The sequence below is a fragment of the Chionomys nivalis genome, chromosome 11 (assembly GCF_950005125.1).
Source record: "Chionomys nivalis chromosome 11, mChiNiv1.1, whole genome shotgun sequence".
Lineage (NCBI taxonomy): Eukaryota > Metazoa > Chordata > Mammalia > Rodentia > Cricetidae > Chionomys > Chionomys nivalis.
In genome coordinates this window covers 20,005,719-20,028,597 of record NC_080096.1, presented here as the reverse complement: position 1 = coordinate 20,028,597, position 22,879 = coordinate 20,005,719, and the positions used below count along the sequence as shown (strand labels likewise).

The 22,879-nt window shown below is 44.2% G+C and overlaps 1 protein-coding gene across 1 annotated transcript; it reads left to right on the top strand.

Moving 5' to 3' along the window:
- The first annotated feature begins 431 nt into the window (after positions 1-431).
- Dnajc8 (DnaJ heat shock protein family (Hsp40) member C8) lies at positions 432-22,618 on the top strand. The gene is made up of 9 exons (XM_057783741.1): positions 432-526; positions 3,006-3,107; positions 6,726-6,782; positions 12,294-12,360; positions 12,908-13,002; positions 15,109-15,180; positions 18,984-19,075; positions 19,928-20,003; positions 21,836-22,618. The coding sequence occupies exons 1-9, from the start codon at positions 449-451 to the stop codon at positions 21,956-21,958; spliced, it is 762 nt and encodes a 253-aa protein (XP_057639724.1). The 5' UTR covers positions 432-448; the 3' UTR covers positions 21,959-22,618.
- Positions 22,619-22,879: the final 261 nt, after the last annotated feature.

Genomic DNA, 22,879 nt, shown 5'->3' with positions numbered 1-22,879 from the left:
TTTCAAAAAGCAGAAACAACCACAAAAGTGTGTGTGGTGTGTTTGCATGGGCTGGCTGTAGCATACGTGTGAAGTCAGGCGGCAACTTTTGGGAGTGGCTTTTTTTTTTCTTCCACTCTGTGGGTCCCGGGGTCGGCAGGCTTGGCAACAGGAGCATTGACCAGCTGAGCCTTAACTTTAATCCCAGCACTCGGGAGGCAGCGGCAGGCGGATCTCTGAGTTCGAGGGCAGCCTGGTCTACAGAGCGTGTTCCAGGACAGCCAGGGCGATGCAGAGAAACCCTGTTTCAAAAAATAAAAAAATTAATAAAAACAAAATAAAATCAGGTAGGGTCTTAGGGCCCTTTAAGAGCAGCTTGGCGGCGGAGGCGGTCCGGGAAGGCGGGCTTGGAACGGTCACGTGAAGCTGCGCTTGCGCAGAACGGTCACGTGCAGGCAGGCTGGGGAAAATGGCGGCTTCGGGAGAGAGAGGGCCTTCGGGCGGCGGAGGCAGCACAGAGGAGGCATTTATGACCTTCTATAGTGAGGTGAGCTCGGAGTAAGGTTGGTGGCCTCACGGAAAGCGCGCCCCGGCTCCGTCCGCAGCGGCCCGGGGCAGCGGGACGCCTCCTGGGACCGTTGGCCCGCGCCGTCCGGCCTGGGGACTACGGACCGGCCGCGGGGTGCGTGCGCTGCCGCCACTGTGGCTGCTGAGGTCCCCGGAGCGCGGCGGGGCGGCCGGGCCTGTGGACTCAGACCCGAGAGAGACCGGTGAGCTTGCGTTGCTGCAGCCGGCAGGCCGTGGAGTCTACGACCGGCGGAGGTTGGCACCTTCCTGGCGGAGACGGAGTTGCGGCGCACCTGCTTTTATTTGTAAACAGGAGGGAGGCCTTTCCCATTCCTCTGCCGTGAGTGTGTGAGTGGCAGTTTCTGCGGTTTACCAGTGCTGAGTTCTGTTCATCGTGACACGAATGCGTTATATGACAGCCCCCCAATCTTTAGCATGGCGAACCTTAAGAAGGTGCATATGTACTTGCTTCTGCGACTTTCTTCAGGAAACAGCTTGGTATCAGGACAGGTGTGGACTGGGTCTGAGCCTTGTTTCCGATTGCATCGCTAGCGCCAAGTGCATGGCGGGTGTTTAGCCTATAGTCAGTGAATAAATGAATGGATAAACTGAATAAAAGCACCTCGTTTGGCGTCAGAGGCCCTCAGTGACGTCTTGCAAGGTAGTCTAACTGTTGTTGCAGTCTTTCAAGACACCAATTGCCATGTGTATAACAAGAGGGAGTTGATGTTACAAGAGTTTTCACGACGATTGAAGAAAGCAGCTTGCAAATTGAGCCTGTCCTGGAACTCACTTGGTAGACCAGGCTGGCCTCGAACTCAAAGATCTACCTGTCACTGCCTCCCGAGTGTTGAAATTAAAGGCGTGGGCCACCGCCGCCCAGCTGAGGCGGTTGTCTTTTAAGTCATTGTCTCCTATTAACTCAGTTGGACCCTTCCTGCTTTAGCCTCCGAAGTGCTGGGATTCGAGCCATTATCTCCTGCGTTTATAATAGTACTTGTTATGTAGTACTCACCCCCCCGACAGTGTTGCCTTTTTTGTTTTCCTCTCACTACTGAGGGATTTCAATCCATTTTGGTGGAGAATGTGGGCTGGGCAGGGCACATCTTTTAGGCTGGAAGCAGAGAAAGAATGCCTGTACTTTGCAATAGTATTAATAGTTGATGTTGGAAATCAAATCACACCTTCTGTAGCCCTGTCTTTCTATTTGTAAGACAAGTGCTCAGTGAAGTCTAGACTGCCTCACTCACTTTGCAGTGCTGGCTGCCTGGAACTAGTAGTGATCCTCCTGCTTCAGCCTCCCAAACACGAGCATTACAGGAATGAGCCCGCCACACCCAGCTTTATTCTTTTGTCAAGAATCAAACCCGGGGTTTTTGTTTTTGTGACAGGGTTTCTCTGTGTAGCTTTGAAGCCTGTCCTCCAACTCCTCTGTAGACTAGGCTGGCCTCAAACTTCCCAGAGATCCACCTGCTTCTGCCTCCTGAGTGGGATTAAAGGTGTGCACCACCACCTGGCATGGCTGTGTTTATTATCTGGAATCTTGATGTCTGATTGGGAGTAAAGCTGTTAGGGTAAATTTCTCACAAGTTAGGTAATTGGCAACCATGGTTTCTGTAAACCTTATTTTTCCTATGTGTAAAATGGGGGTAATGATAATACCTGCCAAGTAGAATTGTTAACAAAAACAATACATGCAAATTTAAAAATTCATGTGTAGGGTATATATGTGTACATGTATGCACATAATGGGCACAGGTGTGTGGCAGTCAGAGGTCAGTGTCATGCATCTTTCACCATCCATGTTGTGTTTTTTTTTTTTTGTTTTTTCTAGACAGGGTTTCTCTGTGGCTTTGGAGCCTGTCCTGGAACTAGCTCTGTAGACCAGGCTGGTCTCGAACTCACAGAGATCTGCCTGCCTCTGCCTCCCGAGTGCTGGGATTAAAGGCGTGTGCCATCATTGCCCGGCCCATGTTGTGTTTTTGAGACAATGTCTGTCGCTGAACTTGGAACTCACCAGTTGGCTAGTCTGGCTGTCCAGTGAGCGCTGAGGTTACAGGTGTGTGTGCCCATGCTCAGCTTTTACACGTATGCTGGAGATCTGAACTGCTATTGTAAAATTAGTTGGGCTGCTGTGATCGTTGTTGTGTGTAGTAAAGTGTCTTATACATGGTCGATACAAATAGTTGTTGGCTGGGCATATCAGTATTATGTTTTTTTTTGTTTTTTTTTTTTTTTTTGGTTTTTCGAGACAGGGTTTCTCTGTAGCTTTGGTGCCTGTCCTGGAACTAGCTCTCGTAGACCAGGCTGGCCTCGAACTCCCAGAGATCCGCCTGCCTCTGCCTCCCAAGTGCTGGGATTAAAGGCGTGCCCACCACCGCCCAGCTCCAGTATTATGTTAAAGTAGCCATTCAGCTTATTATTTTTACTAATGGAATTATTGATCCTTTTACTTTCAGGTGAAACAAATAGAGAAGAGAGATTCAGTTCTTACGTCCAAAAATCAGATTGAAAGATTGACTCGTCCTGGTTCTTCTTACTTTAATCTGAATCCATTTGAGGTGAGTGGATGGTCTATGTAGCATTTAGTGGAAAACTTTTCTTTTTTTTTTTTTGGTTTTTCGAGACAGGGTTTCTCTGTGGCTTTGGTTCCTGTCCTGGAACTAGCTCTTGTAGCCAGGCTGGTCTCGAACTTACAGAGATTCACCTGCCTCTGCCTCCCAAGTGCTGGGATTAAAGGCGTGCGCCACCGCCGCCCAGCTTAGTGGAGAACTTTTCATGTGTGCAGAGTTATGTGTGTGTGTGTTTATTATGTTGTCGTTGCAGCATCTGTGGAGAGCTTTTAATGTGTGCTGAGTTAGGTGTGTGTATGTGTATTATGTTGTCGCTGCAGTACATAGTGGAGAACTTTTCATGTATGTAGTGTTACGTGTGTGTGTGTGTGTGTGTGTGTGTGTGTATTGTCACTGAAGCATCTGTGGAGAGGTTTTTATGTATGCAGACACAACATGTGTTTATTATGTTGTTGCTCTAGCATCTGTGATTGATAGCTTTCCATATATACAGACTTACGTATGTACATATATATATATATATATTTTTTTTTTTTTGAGACAGTCTTATGTACTCAGTGTTGGTTTTGAACTCCAGATCCTCCTGCCTCAACTTCCCAAATGCAGAGATTGTAGAAATGAACCACCACACCTAGCTGTTTATTTTTGAAACAGGATCTTACTGTAGCCCACTATGGCTTGGAGATCACTTTATATCCCAGGTTGGCCTTAGACTGTTTGTGGTTCTTCTGCCTCGGCAACTAAGTGCTAGGATTATAGGTATAAGTCATCATACGTGGTTTGGAAGCAGATTTATGTTACAGTATACACACAAGTTACATTGTTGGGGATGAAAAAAGTGGTAAAGTGGTGGAATTTGTATGGTCGGTAGGTTGTCTTTGAAGTTGCTTGATTTTGTTGTGAGTAGGGTTAGCAAGATAGCTTGTTAAAGAGAACGAGATAGACTTTGTCTTGGCAAATGTTCTCTCCAATATTCTAATATACAAGGATTTATTTTGAATATAGAGACATAGCTGAGCTCGCTAAATTTAGGATCCATGATTTAAAAAACATGTAATGCCAGGGAGCCTGTTCTCTTTGCACTTGGTAGACAGAGGCGGGAATAGCCCTACAGATTTGAGGCCAGTCTAGCCACCAGGGCATCAGTGAGATCCTGTTTCAAAACAACAACAAGCCGGGCGGTGGTGGAGCATGCCTTTAATCCCAGCACTCGGGAGGCAGAGACAGGCGGATCTTTGTGAGTTCGAGGCCAGCCTGGTCTACAAGAGCTAGTTCCAGGACAGGCTCCGTAGCTACAGAGAAGCCCTGTCTCGAAAAACCAAAAAAAAAAAAAAAAAAAAAAAAACCAACAACAACAAAACAAAAACTTTGTTAAAACTTTCTTGTTACGTGAAAATAAAAGATACCAAATATTGAGAAAGAACAGAATGAAGATCATGAGACTTTAGGTAAGCGAATGCACTTTCTGTTTTTGAACATATTTTCAGTGTGGCTCAGAGTGGCTCAGCCCAGCCATCCACCTACCTCACCTTTCCTAGTGCTGGGAGCATAGTGTGCACCACCCACCATGCCAGGCTCTGAACATTTCCTATTGTCACGAATCACTATTCTTTCTTATGTGATTAAAAAATCAGGTCATTCACCTCAAATTACAGCAAACTGACAGTGTGTCTTCCCTCGTCTACCCATCAAGGGAGGTAGAGAGATTCTGGCACTGCCCTCAGTGGTGATCCTCCAAACCTCCAAATACACTGATTATTTAATAAATTTTTTAAAATTTATATGTGTGCTTTGCCTGCATGTATATATGTGTACTATGTGCATGCCTAGTGCCCATGGAATCGAGAAGAGGGGGTCAGAACTGAAGTTCCAAGTGGTTGCTAGCCACCATGTGGGTGCTGGGAATTGAACACTGTGCCATTTCTCTCTCTCTTTCTTTGATGCTGGGAATCAAACTCAAGAGGATTTTAAATATCAGTTAAGCATTTTACCATTGTGCATACTAGGTATTAGCTTGGCCTCTCTCTCTCTCTCTCTCTCTCTCTCTCTCTCTCTCTCCTGTTTGTTTTGAGACAGGGAGGGTTTCTCTGTATAGTCCTGGCTTTGAACTCACAGAGATCCATCTGCCTCTGCCTCTTGAGTGCTGGGATTAAAGGTGTATGTCACCACTGCCCTGCAACAACAAACATTCTTAACCACTGAGCCATCTCTTCAGCCACTATTTTTACTTCTAATTATTTGTATTGGTCTATGTGTGAATCTCTGCATGTGTGAGTGTAGGTGTCCATGGAGGCCAGACATGTTGGATTCCCTGGAGCTGGAGTTACAGGTGGCTTGGAACTGAACTCTTCCTCTTCCAGAGCAGTGCATGTGCTTAACCTCTGAGCTGTCTCTCCAGCCTGTTTTTTTGTTTTTTGTTTTTTTTTTTTGAGACAGGGTTTCTCTGTGGTTTTGGAGCCTGTCCTGGAACTAGCTCTTGTAGACCAGGCTGGTCTCGAACTCACAGAGATCCGCCTGCCTCTGCCTCCCGAGTGCTGGGATTAAAGGCATGCGCCACCACCGCCCGGCCCGTTTTTTTTTTTTTAATAGTTTATTTAAATTCATTTTATGTACATTAGTGTGAAGGTGTCAGGTGCCCTGGAACTGGAGTTACAGACAGTTGTTAGCTCCCATGTGGGTGTTGGGAATTGAACGCAGATCCTCAGTAAGAGCAGCTGGTGCTCTTAACCACTGAGCCATCTTTCCAGCCCCCCGTTTTTTATTTTTTAGTCAGATCTCTCTTTATTTAGGTCAGCCTGTAACTCATGACCATTCTACCCAACTTTGTAAATACTGGGATTATAGGTGTGAGGCACTGTGCTGAGCCCATGTTGGTATCTTTACCCTACGTGGGTTCCGACACAATGTGCTAGGCAGCCTGGCTTTGGCCTTGGCCTCCTAGTTGTTTCTTGGCACTCTGTGTCAGGCTACTTGTTCTGTGTGAATACCCTTCTTACCCTACGTGGGCTCTCGCACTCTGCCTACCTACTCCTTGTGTGTGGTTACTCTCTTCTTTGTTCCAGGTGAGCTCTGAACTCTGACACTGTGTTCTGGACTATGAGATTCAGCGTATATCACTTCACCTGGTTTTACTTAATGGATTTAGTTATATTGCTCAGAACAGAAGTGGGGGACAGAAGGCTTGTAGTAGGAGAGCGGGGGGGATACAAACATAAATATATACACAGACACATACAAAACACATACACACACACATCCTCTCCCTCTTGTTTTTGTTGTTGTTGTTTATTTGTTTATTTGAGACAGTGTCTCCTGTAGCCCAGACTGGCCCTGAATTTGTTATATAGCCAAGGATGACCTTGATTCCTGATCTTCCTTATGTGCTTATGTGGTAGAAGTCTAGGAATAATCCTACCCCACTCCCTGGTTTTATGTTTTTTTTTTTTTTTTTTTGTTGCTGCTGCTGTTGTTTGTTTTGAGAATGTTCTGCTTGTAACCAAGGCTGGCCCTGCACTTACCATCTCTCTGCCTCTGTCTTCCTAGGATTGAGAGGACAGATATGGGTCACCATGCTCAGCTTTACACTTTTGATCTTGGTTCTTCCAGGTTCTCCAGATAGATCCTGAAGTGACAGATGAAGAAATAAAAAAGAGGTTTCGGCAGGTACAGTGCTGCTGCTCTCGCTAATGTGTGAGCCTTCTGTTTCTTTGGTGCTGGTGGTGGTGGGGTTCGTGGAGCTTAGACTTGCCTGAATTTTCCCTGGGTAACCAAGGATGGCCTTGAGCTTATGATCCTCTGCTTTTGCCTCCTGAGTTCTGGGATCGTAGGCATGAACCTCGAACCCAGGTTTTCATATACAGTAAGACAAGCACTCTACCAATTGAGCTACATCCTAGATGAGATTTTTGAGGATTTGTCAATTAAATTTTGGGCCAAAATTTAACTTGCCACCCCTTGAAAATTAAGGCTTTAGTGACATGTATGTGTGGTGACATAGAAAATTAACTAATGTACCATGTGTAGATCTTTCTGTGGATATAGTGAGTTTTCTTTTTTGTTTTTTCTTTTTCATATAATTATCTATTTATTTATTTGAATTTTCGAGACAGGGTTTCTCTATAGGTTTGGTTCCTGTCCTGGAACTCGATCTGTAGACCAGGCTGGCCTCAAACTCACAGAGATCCTCCTGCTTCTGCCTTCCGAGTACTGGGATTAAAGGTGTACTTAAGTAGCTAGGAGGACAGTACCTGCTGCTAAACCTGACCACCTAAGGTTGATCCTAGGAACCCACATGGTAGAAGGACAGACCTGACTCCAGCAAATTGTTCTCTGATCTCCACACACATACCATAGCTTGTGTTTATGTTCCCCAACCCAATAATGCAAGACGTTTTTAAAAAAGAAATATCTGATCTCTGTGAGTTTGAGACCAGCCTGGTCTACAAGAGCTAGTTCCAGAACAGGCTCCAAAGCCACAGAGAAACCCTGTCTCGAAAAAACAAAAAAAAAAAAAAAAAAAGAAATACCTGACTTAATGTAACTTATGAAATAGCTCTCTGGCTTCTGATTCGTGCCACTGTCTTTTTTTTTTTTTGGCTTTCATAAGTTCTTTCCTTATCTCTTCATGCTTTTCACATTTGAATTGGACCTGGCCAGTGCTGACTGTTGTAGTAGGGGCTGCGGGCCTCTTCCCACAGCCCGGCTCATGGTTGCCTGGCTAGCTTATGCCCCAAAATAACGACACACAAACTCTATTCTTTTAAACACTGCTTGGCCCATTTCTGTTCATGTATGTAGCACCCCAAGGTGCGCTTACCGGGAAGATTCTAGCCTACGTCCATCCTGGGTCGGAGCTTTATCGCGTCTGCTCTGGAGAGGAGAGCATGGCGTCTGTCTCTGAGAGGAGCTGCCTTGCATCTGAGCTCACTTCCTCTTCCTCCCAGCATTCTATTCTGTTTACTCCACCCACCTAAAGGCTTGCCAATCAAATGGGCCAAGGCAGTTTCTTTATTAGCCAATAACCTTCCTCCATCATTTCCCCTTTTCTGTTTAAACAAAAAAAAAAAAGGAAGGCTTTAACGTTAACATAGCAAAATTACATATAACAAAACAGTTATCAAATAAGAATTACAGTTACAATATTTACATCTACTTTATCTTTATCATAACTAAGGAAAACTATAACTATCTATCTATTCTTCAACTCCATCAAAGACTCCAGAAGGATATAATATTACCTAAGCAAACAAAAAATAAGCAACTTTCAAACTCTAGAAATGACAGAGACATCTCGCTGCCTTGACAGTCACCCAAAGTTTCTCTGTACCGTTGGGGCATCCATCTTCGGCCTACAGGCCCATAGTTTCCAGCAGACATTTCCATGAAGCAGAAAATTTCAAAGGCAGTTCAGTCACTATCTGCTGTGTCCTGCAGAATGTCTCGCATGAATTCATGTCTCTTTCATGAATCAGGAACCCCAAAAGATCATCTCACCTTTAGGCAAGTTCAGCAGTCCTCTCTCTGCGGGTTCTTTGTGTCCAGTTTATACAATAGTCCAGGCAAGAGCAGTTTCTTGCCCAAATAGCTATCAAACTCCATAAGGATCCTCTTCGATGCCCATCTTCTTCTTCTTGAAGTAGATTGGTGCTGCCAGGAGCAGAGTGTCTCATTGTCTTGAAAAACCCTAAGTTATTAAAACATTTAAAATACCATATTCTCTAGCCTTTGAAAGATATGATGAATGCCTATCTGAAATATATGCATGCACATCTAGAAAATCTAACTAACATGACTACAAACTTGACTATTATTGATAATTATCCATTAACAACCTATATACATTACATTTTTAAGTGAACTACACAATCACAATACCTTAATCAAGGTCAGAAATACATATACATATAACAAAATTGACCTTAAAATCTATAGCAATGCAAATTATTCATACCTATATCATCTCTCCCTTTAAATGTAAAAGAACATTTATAAACAATATATGGGAACATGGGCGCAGTTTTTTCTCTCCAAACTGCTTCCTGCTGAATGGGGGCGCTGTTAATCAAGTCTTTCATGGTATAACCTGTGTGCTAGGTTCCTCTCAGTCGGCAGTTGAGCAAAGTAATTTTTTGAAGGTGTTCACAGCAACCCTTCAGGAGGACGTGGTCTATCATACCATATTGGGATCGAAGAAGCAATCCAAAGAGTCTCATCCTCTGTGAAAACAAAAGAAGAAACTCTTTTCCAAAGTATCATATCCTTAGATCCAAATTCTGAAGTCGAGGTATTTTGAAAATATCTATCTTGGATTAGTTCAGCAGCATTTATAAACAAATATCTTTTAGCATCTGTTGCTCCTTTCTCAGCATTAAAACAATTCAAAGAGAGCATAATAGCATACAGTATCAAGATTCTCTGTGTATTTTCCATCTTTGTGCAGCTTTATTTTAACTCTATTTTGTTTATTTTTACTTTTGTTTTATATTTCCTGTATATCTTTGTCCTGGAATAACTCTGTAGACCAGACTGTCCTTGAACTCTCAGAGATCCTTCTGTCTCTGCCTTCCAGGCATGGGATTAAAGGTGTGTGCTACCACACCTTGAAGTCACAGAGGTAAATTTCCCTCTGCCTCCCAAGTGTTGGGATTAAAGGTGTGTACTACCACACCCAATTACTCTCTTTCTTCCTTATTTTACTTTTAAGAACTTTAATTTTCAGCCTGTATATATTTTTAAACACACTGTAAATCATTTAAAGTTTTCTTTGTCTTTGAATCTCTCTTTACTGTATCTCTCTCTTTTTCTGACCAAATGAGTCTTTAATTTACCAAGCAATATCAGTAGGATGAAAGTCGTGGCTTTGACGGCTGGATCCAGCCATTCCTTAGCTTTCCAGCCTCATGGCTGAGGTACCGGCTGTAGCCATGTTTATCACCACAACTCTGTGGCGTTTCAAGGTCTTTGCCAACAAGCAAACTGCAGCATTATGTCCACAGACAACAATCAAGTCCTCTCTCTGTAGTCGGCCCTCCTGCCTCAAACAGTCAGAGTTTGCCCTGGCAGGACGGCCCAGAAAGCCGGCATTTTAAAACAGCACAACTTTTTTCCTGCTACGGCTGAAAACCGAAAAGCATGCCTTCAGCTTTTCACCAACACTGTTTTAAGTGTTTCGTGGCAGGACCTCTTAAATGAGCTGCAAGGTTTCACAGCTGAAGCTGAGTCAGGAAGCCTCTCTTAGATGAGAGTACTTGCTTGCATCTAGCAAGCAGAGCAGACCCAAGAAATTGCTGCTACCAAGAAAAAAACGCTTTACTCTATTCTTTCCCAAGCTTTTTCAGGCTTTCTGTAGATTCAGTGCCCCATGTCTGGGCGCCATCTGTAGTAGGGGCTGCGGGCCTCTTCCCACAGCCCGGCTCATGGTTGCCTGGCTAGCTTATGCCCCAAAATAACGACACACAAACTCTATTCTTTTAAACACTGCTTGGCCCATTTCTGTTCATGTATGTAGCACCCCAAGGTGCGCTTACCGGGAAGATTCTAGCCTACGTCCATCCTGGGTCGGAGCTTTATCGCGTCTGCTCTGGAGAGGAGAGCATGGCGTCTGTCTCTGAGAGGAGCTGCCTTGCATCTGAGCTCACTTCCTCTTCCTCCCAGCATTCTATTCTGTTTACTCCACCCACCTAAAGGCTTGCCAATCAAATGGGCCAAGGCAGTTTCTTTATTAGCCAATAACCTTCCTCCATCAGACTGTAATACTCCAATTCTGCACAGCTGTCTTACCGATATCCAGGGCTTCCTCCAGGGCAGCAGGTTTCTCCACACTGCTGACTCATGGTTACCTCTGGTCTCCCAGCAAGCTAAGATGGCTTTTGTTTCTGCCTGCTCGGTCATTTCCCATTATATAACTTTCTGGTTTTACTCTTCCTGAGCTCTGATCTGCTTAGTGCTCCTCCTTTTTCCCAAGGTCTGTTTTCCAATACAGTCCTTTAACAGTTGTTCCTAATATAACAAGCATTTCAGTCCTTAGACTTTTCCTGTAGCTGCAGACTTGAGTTACAGTTCTGACTATTTAGATGGCCTCATAGTTAAAAGCACATGTGACTTTAGTTTTAATTTGTTCTCTTACTTAGGAGCAGTGTGCACTTGAACAAGTGCTTTGGACCTTTCTGTGTCTATTTTACCTTATTTGGTAAATGTTTCCAAATATTTAAATCAGGTATTACATACAGAAGGCTTTCAATGGATGTCTTGATACTTTGTATATACTAACCTTTGTCCATGGATGTTTGTGTGCAAATTCATTCACTTCCTTTCTTTTTCTTTGTTGCCTCTCCCTTCCCCTTACCAGTTCTCTCTCTCTCTTTTTTTTTTTAAAGATTTATTTATTATGTATACAACATTCTGCCTCCATGTATACCTGAAGGCCAGAGGAGGGCGCCAGATCTCATTACAGATGGTTGTGAGCCACCATGTGGTTGCTGGGAATTGAACTCAGGACCTTTGGAAGAGCAGGCAATGCTCTTAACCACTGAGCCATCTCTCCATCCCCCCAGTTTCTCTTTTCCATTTACTTTTTCCTGTCATCTCTGCCCTCTTCTCCCTTTTCTCTCTCCTCTTATTTTTCTCCTCTCTTCCTACCTATTCCACAGGGTCTCACTTTTAGCCCAGGCTAGCCCTGAACTCCTAATTCTCCTCAGTGTTGAGATTTCAAGAATGGGACCCCTATATTCTGCTTATGCTAATTACTTGCATTGTTCGTTTTGTCCAAACGATGTAGGTACTTTGTATTTTTTCAGTGATAGAGCAGGAAGCCAAAGTAAAGAGTTGAAGTGAAGCAACTTGAGAGCTGCTCAAGGTCTGAGAGCTAGCAGTGATTGGAGTTAGGTCACGTGTCAGGACTGTGATGCTGGTGCTTCGGGATCAGCATTAGAGTTTGTGTCCCTGTGCTTTTCTTTTTTGGTTTTTTTGGCTTCTCTGTAGCTTTGAAGCCTGTCCTGGAACTAGCTCTTGTAGACCAGACTGGCCTCGAACTCACAGAGATCCACCTGCTTCTGCCTCCCTGTGGGGGTTTTCTAATAAGAAGTTCATGCTTTGCTTATTATTTACCGGTGCGTGTGAAGAGTTCAAGTCACTTCAATAAACTGTTGGTGAGCCTGACTTTTCTCTTCCTTGTAGTTGTCTATATTGGTGCATCCTGATAAAAATCAAGATGATGCTGACAGAGCACAGAAGGCTTTTGAAGGTATTTGTAAATTTACCTGCTTTTGAGTAATATATTGTCAATGCTAAGGAGTAACTAGTTGTGGAAAAGCTGTGGATTTCAGTAAAGCAGCCATTTAAGCAGAATGTTTAAAGAAGTAATCCTTGGGGGCTGGGCATGTAGCTCAGTGCTTGCCTAGCATGCTTGAGGCCCTGGGTTCAATCCCCAGCACTGAAAAGAAACTGCACCTTAACTTTGCTTAGTTGAAACTTACATGTCTGCGAGTATACTTTTACTGCATAGGATCTTTTTTTCTCTGAACATAAGTAAAGCGGGAAGTACTTTGTCAATGTGTTATATTTAGACATGGTGTGTTTAGCCTTGAGTGTATATTTAATATTTTTTCCTAAGACTTTTAAGGTCATTGCTATGGTTGTATGCTTTTTAAAAAATGAGTTTAACAATGGTAAATAATGTAACAAAGTAGGGAATGTTTTTAGACAGTGCAAGTCCATTTACACTGCCTGAGTATAGCTCAGACTTTGAGAGGGTATTTGCAGAAACAGTTAACTTCAATGTTTTGCATTAGCTGTGGACAAAGCTTACAAGTTGCTACTGGATCAGGAACAAAAGAAGAGGGCCCTGGATGTAATTCAGGCAGGAAAAGAATACGTGGAACACACTGTAAGTATTTCTAGTGCTGCTGTGTTTACAGGAAGTAACAGCAAGCTGTGGGCACCGTGTAGAAGGGTATATGCAACTAGCAGTACTGACCAGGCAGCTAGTGACCACTTTAATGCTCACGGATAGCGCCAAAAGTAGCGTTCTTTCCTGAGAGAAGAGTCAGGGTGAGAAGTGGGTAGGACACTGCCACACCCACTGGCACTGTCAGTCCGGTGTTGTGTGGATGGCCACTTTGGACTCTCACGTTGCCTTGCTGCTGCAGTGAGAGTGGAGAAGCAGCAGGGCTGTGGCAGTGCTGACTCCCTGGGTTTCCTTTAGTTGTTATGAAAGGTTTGGAAGCGAGAGGCTGTCCAGGAGCTCTGAGTGGGTTTTAAAGCAGGAGGCGGCACGTGTTCAGTTAATAACAAAACTCAGAAGACTCTTTTGAAATAAACTAAGTTAAAGCTTTTGTATGTTTTAAATGGGGTCTTGCTGGGGGTACAGAGTAGCCTTAAACTTTAAAACAGCCTGGACTGGCCTTAAATTCTTACTCTTCTGCCTGACCTTCTGAGCCATGGGATTATGGGTTGTATGCCATTGCATCCGATGGAAAGACTTTTTTTCTTCTTCCTTTTTTGGTTGGGTTATTTTATTTTGAAAGAGTCCTATGCAATCCAGGCTGACTTTGAATTAACTGACCTGAGGCTGACCTTAAATTCTTTTTAAATCTTTTTTTTTTTTTTTTTTGGTTTTTTGAGACAGGGTTTCTCTGTGGTTTTGGAGCCTGTCCTGGAACTAGCTCTTGTAGACCAGGCTGGTCTTGAACTTACAGAGATCCGCCTGTCTCTGCCTCCCGAGTGCTGGGATTAAAGGCGTGCGCCACCACCACCCGGCTAGATACATTTCTTTTATGTTTATGGGTGTTTTGCCTACATGTATGTGTGTACGCCATGGGTATGCCTGGTGCTCAGGGGGATCAGAAGAAGGTGTCAGATCCTCTGGAACTATGGTTGCGAATGGTTGTGAGCCTCTGGGTGGGTGCTGGGAACTGAACTTGGATCTTTGTAGGAGCAGTAAATGTTCTTACCTGCCGAGCCCTGTCTCCAGCCCCTGGCCCTGCACTTTTTGATCCTTCTCTATATCCAGTTGCTAGGATCACAAACATGCACCATGCTCACCTAGAAAGTCCTCTTTCTTTTCCCCATGGAGCGAGAATCTCAAGACTTTTACAAGAGTGATTTCAGTGGTGGGTGGACCAGGAGTCCGTCTTTGTTTTGAAGAGTTTTGAGATTTGAAATGGAGCTTTATAGGCAGTACTAATAAAGATGAACCCATTTTAGATGAAGATGGTGAGGAGAAAAGTCAGGAAAGGAAAGGTGTGTAACTGGGTCCTGCTGGTGTGTTGCACATGGCACTTGTAGAGTCAGCCCTGTTAGAGGTTAGAAGAGTGCACACTAGTGCGTTCAAGTCTGCTTGTAAGGAATCGTCCTTAGAATTCCTGACCACACGGTGGCAGTAAAGTTTTTCTGAACCTGATAGGCACTTGGCTGTGTGATACTCTCATAGGTCACTTATGGTGTAGTGACAGTCTCTTGTGAATTTTTTATTATTGTTGTTGTTGTTGTTATTATTATTATGTTCAGTAGTGGCCAAAGTGATGCATGTATCCAGTAGTTTGATGTGAAAATTATGGTTTCTGGAGTTTCACAGTGGAAACGATCAAGAATGTACTTTTCAGAAATCCCTTTCATGCTTAAAATGCCATACATTTCCTAGGTCCTCCTAAAGCTTGGCAAATGTGCCTTCTTTGCTGTAACTATGTGACCATAAGCACCATGTCTAAGGCTGTTGGCTGTGGCTCGGCCTTTATGAGTTAGGGGCAACATCTCTGCTGCTTGTCTCTCAATAGTGCTGGCTGTGGGTACAGGCTAGAGTGGACTTAGATGAAGTTAGAGGAAGGACCCACAATTCCTAGTCTTCTTAGTTGCTTTATAGTGTTTTCTATTAAAATGTATTGTTGCTGTTATAATTGGCAGTGCAGGTGCCTATGGAAAAGTGCACATATGTACAGCTCAGTGACTATGAAAGTGTGAGTGCTCATTGCTGACGGAAAAAAATTCTTTTTAGGTTAAAGAGCGAAAAAAACAACTCAAGAAGGAAGGAAAGCCTACAAATGTAGAGGAAGATGATCCTGAACTGGTGAGTTATTGGGAAACAACTTTCATGTGTGATTGGTGGGTTGAAGAGAAAGGCCTCACTTAAAGCGAGTAAGTGGACATTCATTTATCCCCACTCATTCTGTGTGTAGGTGTGTTTATCTTGTGTCTGTGTTACATGCATAGTGTGTGTACATGTGTGTACACATGTGTAGAAGCCAGAGGAGGTGTCTGCTCTAGCAATGTCCATTTATTCTCTCTCTCTCTCTTTTTTTTTTTTTTTTTTTTTTTTTGGTTTTTTGGTTTTTCGAGACAGGGTTTCTCTGTGGTTTTGGAGCCTGTCCTGGAACTAGCTCTTGTAGACCAGGCTGGTCTCGAACTCACAGAGATCCACCTGCCTCTACCTCCCAAGTGCTGGGATTAAAGGCGTGCGCCACCACCGCCCGGCTCCATTTATTCTCTTTAGTCAGAGTCTTTCACTGACAAGCTGGAGCTAGGCTGGTGGCCAGCAAGCCCCACTGAGTGTGCTGTCTCTGCCTCTAAGCTTTGGATTACAGGCATATTTAACTTTTTATAATAAGAGTGCTGGAGATTTTAGCTCAGGTCCTCATGCTTGTACTCTTACCCACCGACCCATCTCCACCACTAGGCTGACAGATCAATGGGACCACACACATACCAGATTCCTGACTAGTATCATCCTTCCTTCCTTCCTTCCTTCCTTCCTTCCTTCCTTCCTTCCTTCCTTCCTTCCTTCCACTGCCTATCGTATGTGCATCTAATGGAGTTTGTGCTTGATTATTTTAGAAGCCACATGTGCAAAGTACTATGTTTAATTATGGTTTTTAATTTCTTTTGAGATACATAGGAACCCTAGTACATGTTTAAGAATCTAGGGCTTTAGAGCTGCTCGGCTGCTCAGAGCACTTGTTGGACAGGCATGGTGCTGTCTGTAATCTAGAGCTCTAGAGGCATGCTAAGGGCTAGAGAGATGGCTTGGTAGTTAAGAGTGCTGCCTGCTCTTCCAAAGGTTCTGAGTGCAATTCCCAGCAACCATTTGGTGTACAGCAACCATCTGTAATGAGGTCTGATGCCCTCTTGAGGAAGAGTTGTTCTCATCAACTTAAGACAGGAAAGCCTATATGGACAGAACCAACATTTACAGGCTGCCCATGCATATAGACTAGCAGGAAGTGGTGAGCTCCAGGTTCAGTGAGAGACTGCCTCATTAGAGTGGAGAGCGATCGAGGCAGATACCTGATGTCAACTTTAGGCCTCCACGTGCACCATACACACATAAATATATTGAAGTATTTATTAGACGTTCCTTTACTCAGTTGTTATTCTTATTAAAATTTGTCAGCATTATTTTTACTGAGCAGCTCCTAGCAGCTGATAGTATTGAAGAGAAGTTTTGGACCTCCTCCATTTCTCTTTTCCTCCTGTGTTGTTTTTCGCTCAGTGCCTCTGATTTTAGTACATGATCCTATTATATATTCTTGATGGATTATTCTGTACTTTGACGTATAACTCAAAATTTCTGTTTGGGAAGAAAACACTCTAAACACGAGTTTCTGAAAAACTCATGGCTGGTTGGGGCTACAGAGGTGGCTCACTGGTGAAGAGCATGTATGTATTGCTCAGGCAGAGGACCTGAGTTTGGTTCCCAGCACCTACATGGTGCCTCACAACTGCCTGCAACTTTAGCTCCAAGTGACGACATCCTTTTTTGGATTTGATGGACACCTGCATTCACATGTGTACAAACCTATATGCAACACATTTTTAAAAATAAATCTTTAAAAAAGCTAGACAGTGTTGATGCACGCCTTTAATCGCAGCACTTGGGAGGCAGAGACAGGTAGATCTCTGTGAGTTTGGGGCCAGCCTGGTCTACAAAGAGAGTTCCATTTCCAGGGGATCCAATGCCTTCTTCTGACCTCTGGGCAGTGCACACACACATGATGCACACACATATTCATGCATATAAAATAAATACATTTTAAAAAAGAGAGTGAGAGGAGGTGCCTAGTCTCACTGTAACTTGATAGACCATGGCTGGCTGATCGGTATCTGAAGAGAAACAGTGGAGGAGGCGTGGATGGAGGAGGAGTGTGTGAGGGAGGAACTGGGAAGAGAGGAGGGAGGGAAAACTTTGGTTGGATATAAAAACAAAACAAAAAAGAATGAAACTGTCATGAGTTTGGTGTGCTGGCACATGCCTGTAATCCCAGCAGCTGGGAGACTGAGGGCAGAGGATTGCCTTGAGTTTGAACCCAGCTTGTGCCACATAGTTAGACCCTGTCTCCAAAACACCCCACAACTGTGTAGTATGATCTGGTCACTTAGCATTACTTGCCTTCCTTTTTTTTTTTTTTTTTTTTTTTTGGTTTTTCGAGACAGGGTTTCTCTGTAGTTTTGGAGCCTGTCCTGGAACTAGCTCTTGTAGACCAGGCTGGTCTTGAACTCACAGAGATCCGCCTGCCTCTGCCTCCCAAGTGCTGGGATTAAAGGCGTTTACTTGCCTTTCTTTCTTTCTTTCTTTCTTTCTTTCTTTCTTTCTTAATTTGTTTTTATTTTATGTGCGTTGGTGTTTTGCCTGCATGTTTGTCTGTGTGAGGGTGTCAGATCTTGGAGTTACAGAGAGTTGTGAGCTGGGTATTCCGGGTCCTCTGGAAGAATAACCAGGGCTCTTAGCTGCTGAGCCATCTCTCTCACCCATTTACTTTTCTTTAATTTTATAAAGTCTAATAATAACCTCTGCTGTAACAATACTTAACATAACTGAAAGGCTCTAGGTAGACCGTGGGTTTGACTTGGTAGTAGAGGTTTTACTTCATCGCTTGGGTTTTATCTTCTGTACTGTAAAAACCAATAGGGCTCTTTGCCTTTGTATCTTCTTTTTTTTTTTTTAAGATTTATTCATTTATTTTATATGAATTAGTGTTTTACCACCATGTATGTTTGTGTGAGGGTATCAGATCCCCCGGAACTGGAGTCACAGGAAGTTGTGAATTGAACCCAGGTCCTCTGGAAGCGCATCTGGTGCGCCTAAACAATGAGCTCTCTCTCCAGTTCCACCTTTATATTTTCTATGTAATGCTGTGTTTTTTCCCATTAGTATGTCTTAGAGTGTAAGGTGAACTGGTTACAGAGGCACAAAATGTCTTGCTCGAGGTAGAACATATTCTATCCTGTGTAGTAGTCTTGGGTCGGGGGCTGCTGGTGTGGAAGCTCTGCACCATGTGTCCTTCAAGGTCTTGGCTCTTCTATGGCTCTGGTAACTAGGATGTGGCCCCCATCTTCCTGACCGGGTGTCTCATATCATCTGCCAGACAACAGAATAAAGGAAGAAGAAGGAGTATGCCACTCCTTCTAAACATATCCTAGACATTGTGTATGAGTACATTGACTGAACTCTGACTCACATGGCCAAACCTAGCTATAAGGAAGTCTGGGGATTATGGATTTTTATGTTTAGTCCCTTAAAACAGGTTTGCAGTTGTGAGTGGAGGCAGCTATGTAAGAGTCAGCTTGGTTCATGCCACAAAATCAAAATTATAAGATATTTGTGGAAAGGAGAGTAGAAGTTAATCCTGGGGGATTTTCAGAAGAGCACCTGCAGAATCTCAGTGGCCTAAGTACTTATGTGCATTCTCCCAGAACCAGGTTTCTAGTCTGCTTAGTAAGAAAGAAAGGTCTCCTAGGCAGGTGGCATTTCTCCCTGAAAAGACAGTGTAATGGCGTCTCCCTGCAGACATTGCATTACCCAGTTGTGATCTTTAGGGCTGTCATGTGATCACTTAATTTCAGTGATGTGAAATGTTTACTTTTATTTTCTTGCAGTTCAAACAGGCAGTCTACAAACAGACCATGAAACTGTTTGCTGAGCTGGAGATTAAGAGAAAAGAGAGAGAAGCCAAAGAAATGCACGAAAGGTACACATCCCTGTATTCATCTTAGAAATGCACGAAAGGTACACATCCCTGTATTCATCTTAGCTTCAGCTAAGTGTACGGATTAGCTAGTGCAGGCCTCGGGGGATTTTCCTAATGAATTGGTAGTGCCTCATTTACGAGAAACTGGAGAGGCAGGCGGACAGCCCAGTGGTGGAGCTCCTCCCTAGCACACACGAGACAGGCTGGCTGAGCCAGTCAGCGGTAAGACACGGCAGACTTTTGGGAAATACTAGCTACACCTGTCCCGTAGGGAGTTCCTTTCTATTGAGGAGTGCAGTGTGTTTTCTTCCTTTCTGGAATGCAGTAGAATTTTTGAGACCAGCATCTTTTCTGGGCCTTGTAGCTGCAGCTGTGATGCCTAGGTAGGATTGTAAGGGAATAACTTTAACACGCTACTGTTCTCGAGTATGCTTTCCTCTAGTCAGAAGGGTTGAGGTTGTCAGTTGTGGTGGCACACACTCCTAATCCCAGCACTTGGGAGGTGGAGGCAGAAGAAAAAGCAGTTGAAGACTATTTTTGGCTGAGTAGCAAGTCTAAGACTAGTTTGAATTACATGACACCTTGACTCAGAAAAGACAAAAGGACATATTAAGGTCAATTTGACTTCTGTATTTTGTATTGTTGACTGGAGTAATTATATTTTGCCAGTTGAGTTTGTAGGAAATGTTATTTTAGGTTGAGTTTTGTCATCTGCATGATGAGGCATTTTTAGGATGAAGCCTTGGCATTTGCTGGCTCAGGCTCTGTGTGTGCTCCTGTGTAGCTGTGCCTTAGCTCATGTGGTAACGCGTTGTGAGCATTGGGTAAAGACTACTCTGCTGTGTCTCCTAGGAAACGGCAAAGAGAAGAGGAGATTGAAGCGCAAGAAAAAGCCAAGCGAGAAAGGGAATGGCAGAAAAACTTTGAGGTGAGTAGCTGAGATGGGTCATTCCAGAATAAGGAAGCTTGGTTCCTGGGTGCTCCAGGACTTTCTGAGGCAGACAGGGAACCAGGGTGTGTGGGCAAGAGTAGGTACTGGGGAAGCAGGGTCTGGGGCTGCCTGGCCTTCATAACTCTTTCCCTGACAAGGGCACCAATAGACACAGCTACCAAATGAGCTCAAGAAGAATGAATTCAGAGGTAATATGAAGTAGTACCCTACTTAGAGGACAAAGATTTGTGGAAATAGCTTCTTTTGGGGAGCAGGGAGTTGAGGTTGAGACAAGTTTTCAAATAGTTCAGTCTACTCACTATGTAGCTGATAATGACCTTGAATTCCTGATCATCCCGCTTCAGCTTCCCAGATATTGGGATTAAAGTGTACACTCCCAGAAACTACTGGAAACAGATTCTTTTTTTTGTTTGTTTGTTTTGTTTTTTTGTTTTTCGAGACAAGGTTTCTCTGTGGTTTTGGAGCCTGTCCTGGAACTAGCTCTTGTAGACCAGCCTGGTCTCGAACTCACAGAGATCCGCCTGCCTCTGCCTCCCGAGTGCTGGGATTAAAGGCGTGCGCCACCCCCGCCCGGCTGGAAACAGATTCTTGTGACCCAATTATTCATTTTGCAGAGAGACTTCTGGCATTTTGTTTTGGGTTTTTGAGACAGTCTTACTTTGTAGCCCCAGCTATCTTGGAACTCACTATGTAGCCCTAGTCCGGCCTTGAACTCTTGATGATTCTCTTACCTCCGCCACCAAAGTGCTGGGATCGCAGGTATGTGCACTACACCAGCCCACCTTGTAGTTTTTGAACTGTGTTGATTGCTCTTCTAGTGCCCTACACAGTTCTGGGTTGCATTTGGTCTATCTTTTATAGGATTTAGGATTCAGGGTAGAGCTTGCTGAACCATAATATTTGACTTTGTTTCTGTCCAGCTTTATGAAAAGGGAAAATGAGTAGCCCATTTGATAATAGAGATCTTTGTGGCCAGTGATTACCTGGCTTAGAGACATCTTGTTGAAGTTATGGGGGGGCAACAGCAACATGGTGAAGAAAGAGTGGCTATACTTTGAGCTAGCTGCATGGTTGAGAAAGCTAGTTAACTTCTCATCATTGTACAGTCCTCTTTAATGCATGCTGTAGTCAGCTGTTTGTAAGGGTCAGAAGAAACAAGCTAGGGGCCAGGCATGATAGGGCATGTCTTTAGTCTTAGCACTCTAGTGGAGGCAGGCAAATCTCTGAAGTTTAAGGCCAGCTTGGTCTACATGGTGAGTGAGCTCCAGGCTAGCCACCTGAAATGCTATCTAACACACACACACACACACACACACACACACACACACACACACACACACACGTATGCATGCATGCACCAAGTGGTGGTGGCTCAGCACTCGGGAGCCAAAGGCAGGAGATCTCATAGTTTGAGGCCAGCCTGTTCTACAGAATGAGTTCCAGGACAGCTAGGACTGTTACACAGTCTTTAAAAACCAAACAAAGTAATAAGCCAGCTCTGGGAGTGTGTAGCTCAGCAGTAGAAACAGAAGGAATTTGTTTGGAACGCCCGCCACGAGGCCCCAAATAAATAGAGTCACGATAATATCATGACATCACCCATTGTGTCCTCTTTGGAGAGGGTGTTGTGAAGTTTTCCCGGGTCTCTAGAGATAGGAGAGGCTCTGATCTGCTCTCCTCTTGGATTGTTGCAGTGGGCTGATTAGGGCTGGGTCACGGAAGAGCAGTTGGCGGCAGGACAGGCTCAGCCCCTTCTTTGCTCATTAGTGACCTCACCTTGGATTGATTTACTTTCTGTTTTCTTTCAGGAAAGCCGGGATGGTCGAGTGGACAGTTGGCGAAATTTCCAGGCAAATACAAAGGGAAAGAAGGAGAAAAAGAATCGGACCTTCCTTCGGCCACCAAAAGTAAAGATGGAACAGCGAGAGTGACCAGCAGGGCCATAGCCACAGCCTTCCCTGGCTGCCTCCATCTGCTTCAAGGACTCATTCTCCACTTCCACCCCACATAGAGTAGTGTTTGCTTTTTAGTCTATTTTGTTTTCAATACAATTTAATATCAATCAGAGTAATTTGTACATTGAGATGAGGGGCTTGGTCTAACCTTCCCCATCCTTACCCACGGAACCACCTGGATCGGAAGGTGTCACTGACTCTGCTGCCTTCTTTTCCCACGGCCTGTAACTTAATGTTTTGTATCTCACTGAGTTGTGTGGCTCGAAGGTCAGGCAGGTATAGTTTGTGGAAATCCTCCAATTAAACGTCTTGCATACAGTGGTGTTGCTGCGACTCCAGAACAGCCTGGGCCACTATGGGAAGCCCCTTTGCTTGTTTCTGGGTGTACCAGCCTTGAAGACCCAGATCCAATAGGAAAGGCATTGTGGATTCTTGATGCCCTGATGCCTTGTGGTATTTGGCACAAGTCCTGTTTGGCTGATCACCAATCAGCCAGAGTCATGTGAGGCTCCCAGCCACTTAAACCTGTTCACTTTCCAAAGAGTTAGCCATCCTCCAGCCAGTCCTACTTGTCCTCAGTTGTCTGCATTCGTTAGTGGTAATATTCTTTTAACGTATAATAAATTTTTATACCCAGAGCTTTGCTGTTCTTATCCTCTGGTGGAACTCCAAGGGTAGGCAGGTCCATTATCTTGCATGGCCCATTCCTGAAAGTGCCTTGGTTGGACACACATAGCTCCTACACTAATTGTTGAACCTTAGCTTCTTCACCTACAGAATGGAACTACATGGCTGGGGATCTACTCCATGGTAGAGTGCTTGCCTGGCATTTGTGAGGTTCTGAGTTCATCCATCAGAACAACAAAAATAAGTACCGGAATATCAAGTATGGCAGGA